The sequence below is a fragment of the Oncorhynchus gorbuscha genome, linkage group LG04 (assembly GCF_021184085.1).
Source record: "Oncorhynchus gorbuscha isolate QuinsamMale2020 ecotype Even-year linkage group LG04, OgorEven_v1.0, whole genome shotgun sequence".
Lineage (NCBI taxonomy): Eukaryota > Metazoa > Chordata > Actinopteri > Salmoniformes > Salmonidae > Oncorhynchus > Oncorhynchus gorbuscha.
The window spans coordinates 60,661,709-60,669,377 of NC_060176.1; the positions used below are offsets into that span (position 1 = coordinate 60,661,709).

Genomic DNA, 7,669 nt, shown 5'->3' on the forward strand with positions numbered 1-7,669 from the left:
AATGGGACAGAGCCTGTGTAAATACACACAGTAAATATACACACGCTGCATAATTCACTCTGCTCTTGTGTGTGTGCGTGTTTATACCTCTGGAGATGGAGGGAGCTGCTGCCGTGGGATGGCTGGTCTTTTCATCAGACAACTCTAGATGGGCTATGTGATCATTGACGCTAGATGTTCTCTGCACCAATGGCCTCCCCTGTATGTGAGCACTGAGCCTCAACGTTGACACTAGACTCTGGTCAGGCCTGCGCTGTCATAAGGATCACAGTAGTCGGGGCATGGGATATGTTCCATTAGCACAGTTAAGATGAGCTGTGTCAAAGGATTGAAAAACACTTGCTTTACTATTTATGTATATAATGTACAGCTTCATTAGCCATCCTTCCCCATCTGCCCACAGGCTGAATGCTGTCTGACTGAATATGAATCATTTCACTCTCACAAGGAAGAATAGAGTAGAGTATACACAGATAGTGTCTCAGGCCACATTCCTTTAACCTGTCTCCTCCCCTTCATCTACACTGATTTTGAAGTGAATTTAACAAGTGACATCAATAATGGATCATAGCTTTCACTTGGATTCACCTGGTCAGTCTATGTCGTGGAAAGAGCAGGTGTTCCTAATGTTTTGTAAATTTAGTGTATATCATTCTCATGGAGATTTTCACATCTATGTTGTTAAATGTTTGACTCTTTATTCAACTGCCAAGTCACCAACTCTGCCACCTATAGTCCTACTGGTGAGGTCTATTAGCATGCTTGTCTTTTCAGTTATTGAGAACCTCATAAAAGAGAAGAGCGGTTTGATAGAGAGGAAGTATTTAGGGTGAATCCTATGTGTGATTTATTGTCTATTTAGCTTCTTATACTTCACTGGTCTATGGAAGCACAGGCAGTTCAATGGCTTCGGTGATTAATCCAATTGGAGGTTTTTGTAAAAGCCATAGGTGGTGCCAAATGCCACATCTTGCCAAGATTTGTCAGAAGGAAACTGCTGGGTATTTTGTTCTTCAAACTGTTAAAGGAAGTTGAGCCAAATGTTTTTTTGTATGAGATGGTACTTCAGTCAGTTGGTTAGAAATAATGTAGCTGTTGTTAACATATTGTGTACTGTAAAACATTCTGCTACAACCTTGCTTCAATAATCTGATTTCATACTACAGTAACATTCGTTCAGCAGTTAGGTTACAGTTATCAAAGCAGAGAAGGATGTCCCTCAGAATATGGGGAACGGGCAGAGTAATGTGAAATATGTATTTGTTTAAAATGTTTAATAACAAGCATGGCAACAAGCATGGCATGAGAACAATGCAAGTTTTAAAAAATATATCTGCACATGTATTTTTTTAAATACACTAAATTCACTTACTCGATATTAAACATTAAAAATGTGTCTTTCTTAACAATCCTCATCACAAAAAAAATATAAAAATACCATTTGAATAGGTCAATGGCAGCCATATTTGAGCCCTTATTAACAGCAGGCCCCCATGGGCAATGGGCAGAGTTGAGATGAAATCAGTAAAACAGAAATCACTGTTTTAGAGTTACAGATCAGAATTCTCATGAAAATAAAAATGTAGCTACCTGTGACCAACATCTTCATAAGGCAGATGGTAGACCTGTAGCCTGGTTGACAGATCTGTTTGTGCTTTAGCCAACCCATAAAGCACCAACAGATCTTACAACCTGACCTGTTAAGACCTGAGGTGGAAGTCGAGGAGTTTTCAGTGACCAACTGTGGTATTTTACATGGTTAAAACATACAGACCATTTTTCCTTGATGGAGAGACAAAACAGTAATTTCTCTATATTTGATTTGTTCAATGGACAGAGACAAACTACTTTGACAACCTTTCATATTGGTGTTCACATTATCCCCTAAAACATGACCTTTCTTAAATCTCAGATAAATGGCTATTTTTCTGTCAAACAGAATGATTGCTCATCATCACAGAGTAATTTGACTAATATGTTGGCTAATATTTCATAAGCAAACTATTTCAGAATGTACATCAGGTGATCCATGGTGTCCATTTCAGTTCTGGCCCATTGGTATTTACAACCAGCAGGAAACCACAGTTACAGTCCAGCGTTCTGCTACCCCACTGCATTGCATAAATACACTTCTTTCTTTAGGATAATTGACAATGATCTCTTGATACAGCAAGGATTTTAAAAATGCCACTCTCAGAGTTGCAATCGCACTTCTTTTTCAAAATACAAAAATAAATAATCCTGAAATAAAAGCAAATAAAAGTTGCCGATTATTTGGTGTGAAGAGAGGAGGTATTGATGTGGAGTAAAGTCATTTTCCATGTCTTGAAAGGAATTTAGGCTGAAGAAAAAGAGGCTGTGCCTCCTTGAGGAGCCATTGTTTCATTGCAGATACATGGCCTCTCTATGGCCCTGTCTCTTAATGGCCCTGTTTCTTTATGGAGACTCAGTAGCCCGCTGGATAACCCCCTTTTCTGGGGTCGGACTCAGCACAGAGCCGCTCCCCCTGTCGCACCACCGCCTGAACTACTGATCCAGGAGTCATCAGCAGCTCTGTTACATGGTTCTTCTGTGCCAGACCATCTAATACGCTCTATTACACACACACACACAGATTACATTTCAGTTACCCAAAAGCTTTTTCAAATGAATTTGTATTTTTTCATCAAACAATATTCTATGCAATATTGTTCAAAATTACCCACCTTTTCAAAGCCATGCTCCACTACTGTCATATTTGGGTTAAGTTGATTGTGAATTCGAGGTTGTGTCACAGATTTTTTGAGGTCGTAGTCAAAGAACAAGGAATTCAGAATCACCTATGTAAATGAGAAAAGGAAGCTACTTATACTCTGATTCATCACAATATCACAATGTAACGATAGATGGCTGTCATGTGTAGGCTTTATCTGTTTTAGATGATCAATTTATTTGTATGGCTCAAGACTTACTAGGGCAGTCGCTGTGGTGATCTTTGTTCCACCAGAGGCTCCCACCACCATTTTAACTCTATTGTCTTTGTCCAAGATAATAGTTGGGCACATAGAAGATAGAGGCCTTTTACCTAAAACAGAGAGACAGCTAAATATTCAGACAAAGTTATTCTCAGAAAACAAACCAGCCAAGGCTCAAATTGGGGCCATGTGTAAATTGAGAACTTTCAGTAGCTTACCGGCAATAAGGATATAGATTTTAGTTCCTATACTATCTCACCAGGCTGGATGAAGTTGTTAGGAGATGGAGGGATTCCAAAGCCATTGGTGATGTGTGGAGAGCTGAAGTCATCCATCTCATCATTGAAAATGATGCCAGTTGATCGGGACATGACTTTGGAGCCAAAACTGAAGATGGGAAATGATAGGAGTTACATATCCTATGAATGTTATTTAACGGTTAAATGAAAACAGAGAATCCTCAGTAAGACCATCGGCAAGCAAAGGGTGTTTAGAGTGAATGCTATATTAATGATCTGTCTCTGGATATCTATAATCTACCCTGTAGCATTATGTATTCATTAGTCCTATTGTCTCAGGAGGTCTTGCCTTGTAGGACTCTTACTATAGATTGATTGTGCTGGTGGCAGCCACAGCACTTCCATCCTCTGCTATGACGGACAGGTGTGCTGTTCCGTGATTGTCAGGGACAAAATAATCTGGCTCATAGTAGCTGTCGGGATGAGTGGTGTCATCTGTGATCTTACTCCTGATCCCATCAGCAAAGTAGTCTGAGGTCATGTTGTGGATGAGCTGGAGAGAATATTAAATCATCAGTAAAAAAAAGGAATTCCGTTGGTGAACAGCCTATTCTTTAAACAACTACAAACCATCTTTATTTCAAAGTCAAATATATATTTGTGAGTAAAACTGTGTACTTGAAAAATGGGAATCAGGGTTCTCACATCAGTGATATTGAGATAGCGTGGGTCCCCTAGTCTGCTCCTCTTGGCATAAGCAAATCGGAATGCTTCCACGATGCGGTGATATGTCAAGGTCTTTTTCTTGGCCGTAGAGACACTCGTGCCAGTAAAATTATACCCTGAAGAAAAAAAAACATATTTCAGACTAAACAATAACTAGTTGTTAATTTAGCAGAGATACAGTAGATTTAATGTACAGTACCAGCCAAAAGTTTGGACACACCTACTCATTCCAAGGTTTTTCTTTATTTTTACTATTTTCTACATTGTAGAATAATAGTGAAAACATCAAAACTATGAAATCATTCATATGGCATAATGTAGTAGCCAAAAAAGTGTTAAGCAAATCCAAATATATTTTATATTTGAAATCCTTCAAAGTAGCCACCCTTTGCCTTGATGACAGCTTTGCACACTCTTGGCATTCTCTCAACCAGCTTCACGAGGTAGTCACCTGGAATGCATTTCAATGAACAGGTGTGCCTTGTTAAAAGTTCATTTGTGGAATTTCATCCTTCTTAACGCATTTGAACCAAGTGTTGTGACAAGGTAGTGTTGGTATACAGAAGATAGCTGTATTTGGTAAAAGACCAAGTCCATTTTATGTCAAGAACAGCTCAAATAAGCAAAGGGAAATGATAGTCCATCATTCCCTTAAGACATGAAGGTCAGTCAATCCGGAAAATGTCAAGAACTTAGTTTTTGCTCTTCTCACTAACAGCAAATTATTGCATCTTTTTATTATATTTAGCTACCTGTTTTTTTGTCATGAATAAGTCATAATTTATTCCCCATTTGGACAAGTCTACTAGGCTACTGTTGCCTTCTTGCAATGCAATACTTCAATCACTGCAAACTGTGCCTTCGTATGGTCTAAAGTTTGCGGGAGGATAAGCACATTCTCAGTCAATTTCAGTTTTTCATAACGTCCACTTTTGAGTGAAAGCTGGCGCACGCATGTTTTGGGACATATTTTGTGCATATGCAACGTTTATAAATGAGGCCCCTGGTGAATTAACTGTGGCTGAATTAGTGTAGAGGGTTGGTGGGGGTTACGGAGGGGGCGGAAACAGTGTCCAAGAGGAGTACAGGGGAAGGAAACCTGAAAGCCTCTGGTCTGCATGGCTGAGTTCAGACTCAGAGTTAGCTAGGCTGCTGCTCACCGTCCACTATGTTGAGTATGAGTGCCAGGACTGGGCCGCTGGAGGGGGCGTCTGGGACGTGCATGGTGTACTCTCCCACGGTCAGCTTCAGTGGGTTCTCATTCAACACAGGCCGGTACTCCAGCAGGTCCTCCAGGGTTATAATCCCTCCTGAGAAGAGGAAATAACTGCTGAAGAAGCACATCGACACACTGCCTATAAGATCTGTCTCGCTTGATCATCCTCATAGTGTACAACAAGAATGATGAGATGTAATAGGATTTTATAATGCACACATGTAAAGACCTGCTGCCTGGATGTCATCCACAATTGTCTGCGCCATTGTCCCATTGTAAAAAACATTCGGTCCCTCCTCTGCTATCCTCTCATAGGTGTCTGCTAATTTGGGAAATTTAACGATGTCATTTTCCTTCAGGATGTTTTTCTGGGAGTCACAGAACACTTCACTGGAGTACAAAATCAAGAACAGAGAACTTATTAGCAGGAGTTATTCAAGCAAACCCATAGAATAAAAGGACCAGAATTCCCATGGCTTTGTCATCATAGGTTTTACAGTGGCCAATCAAATAAATCATCAGTGGTCATAATAAATCACAGAGGAAGCCATGAATGACATCAAAATAATCACATTTTATTGGTTGAAATATGAGGTACTCTGTGATAAAATCAACTAATCCTATTACAGCACTTCATTGAGCATTACATTCACGCTGATAGAAAAAGGTACATTTGTAGAAGTGGTTGTAGTAGTAATATAGAATTTACAGATAAAATCAACAACATTTCAGCGTTTGTCCTGTCCTCACCACATATTGGCATCTCCTTGAATAGCGTCCTTGTTCTTGGAGATGGCTTTGGCCAGGGCTTTGCCTATAGGGAAACCGATGCGTGCCAAAGCAATGCTTGGCTCAAACAGATCCTTCCATGGCAGCCTGCCATGTCTCCTGTGTGCCATTTCGTAACCACGGATCTCCCCAGGAATGGCAATAGACAATCCACCTGTTATGCAGAGACGACTTTATCACCATTTGCACAAAGTTGAAACCCTGCTCACAAAGGATTTGAAATACATATCAGTATATTTCCTCATTTTGACAGGTGAAACATTTGCCCCCTTGTTGTACCCATGCATATGATGCAGACAGTTAGACCTAATGTTCCTTAGAATGATGGAAAACCAGGGAAGAGGATGCCAGAAGGTTCATACTATTCTCGCAGTTCTATTCTTGTCATCTTCTCTCTATCCCCATCTCACTGTGATACACTCCAGCTACCGTATAACTGTTCAGCTGTTATCTTGAACCACAGAACCTGCCTAACCTATCCTGTACCTGACGTACATTCCAGAACAGTAGAACTGGTACCTTTCCGAGAAAGCTGGGTGTTATTGCCAAACATGTCTTCTGTCGCGTTCATGGGTGCTGTCTCCCTCGCGTCAATGGTTTCAACCTTCCCTGTCGAGCAGTGATAGAAAATGCAAACATGGATGTGTTTATTAGCATTTTGTCATTTGTGGAGGCTTGAGGACACACTGACTCACCTGTGGAAGCGTTATAGATTGTGAAGAAGAGCCCCCCTCCAATGCCCATGCTGTGAGCGTTCAGGAGGCCAACACACAGAAGGGCGGCGATAGATGCATCCACCGCTGAGCCATTCCTCTTTAGAATGTCCCTAGGTACACACACACACACACACACACACACACACACACACACACACACACACACACACACACACACACACACACACACACACACACACACACACACACACACACACACACACACACACACACACACACACACACACACACACACATAATTCTCCTTGTAGAGCTTAATCATGTCCTGTCATTTGATTGCCTCCATGAATCATTGTATCAAAGGGAATTAGTTGTCTAGTGTAACGTTACTTACCTTCCCACCTCAGAGCATTTTCCAGCATCTGCAGCCACGGCAGCTTTGGAGTAGAAATGGTCTGAGGGGGAGATGGGGCTCTTGTTTCCCATCCCCATGAACACCCCCACGAACACTCCCACTGCAGCCACCAGCAAAACTACCAGCCCAGCCACCAGGGATTTTCTGACCATTTTCCTGCCCAGGGGAACCAACACACCAACACATCTTACAGTTAGACAGAAACCTTACAGGTATATTTATTCTTGATTGATTGAATTTATTAGATCATTAAAAGTAGTAAGCTGCGGGTGGGTGATCTAGCAGTTTAGCCGCTAGATGCACATGTCTCCAGTGCACATGTACAGCTGCAGCATGGGTTCCAATCCAGCTAACTGCTATTTCAGCACTCTATATTTCACCATAATCTCTCTATCAAATAAACAAACAAAGACTTAAAAAGAAAAATAGATACAAAACAATATATATACAGTACCAGTCAAAAGTTTGGACACACCTACGCATTCAAGAGTTTTTCTTTTTTTTGTACTATTTTCTACATTGTAGAAAAATAGTGAAGACATCAAAACAATTAAATAACACATATGGAATCATGTAGTAACCAAAAAAGTGTTAAACAAATCAAAATATATATAGATTTTTCAAAGTAGCCACCCTTTACCTTGATGACAGCT

General features: G+C 40.6%; 1 protein-coding gene across 1 annotated transcript; it reads right to left on the reverse strand.

The window, feature by feature from the left end:
* Window positions 1-1,265: 1,265 nt before the first annotated feature.
* On the reverse strand, window positions 1,266-7,168 carry LOC124033344 (glutathione hydrolase 1 proenzyme-like). Its single transcript, XM_046345350.1, has 12 exons — window positions 6,996-7,168; window positions 6,620-6,750; window positions 6,444-6,533; window positions 5,886-6,078; window positions 5,365-5,525; window positions 5,080-5,229; window positions 3,899-4,035; window positions 3,559-3,746; window positions 3,214-3,341; window positions 2,952-3,064; window positions 2,706-2,819; window positions 1,266-2,593 (listed from the first exon to the last, which is right to left on the reverse strand). The coding sequence occupies exons 1-12, from the start codon at window positions 7,166-7,168 to the stop codon at window positions 2,447-2,449; spliced, it is 1,725 nt and encodes a 574-aa protein (XP_046201306.1). The 3' UTR covers window positions 1,266-2,446.
* Between the last annotated feature and the right edge of the window lie 501 nt (window positions 7,169-7,669).

Excerpts from the sequence above, each read along its gene's own strand:
- LOC124033344 (XM_046345350.1), bottom strand. The coding sequence starts at position 7,168 with ATGGTCAGAAAATCCCTGGTGGCTGGGCTGGTAGTTTTGCTGGTGGCT. Across the intron at positions 6,751-6,995 it reads AAATGCTCTGAGGTGGGAAG|GGACATTCTAAAGAGGAATG; the intron begins GTAAGTAACGTT and ends GTGTGTACCTAG. Across the intron at positions 2,594-2,705 it reads TGGAGCATGGCTTTGAAAAG|AGCGTATTAGATGGTCTGGC; the intron begins GTGGGTAATTTT and ends TGTGTGTAATAG.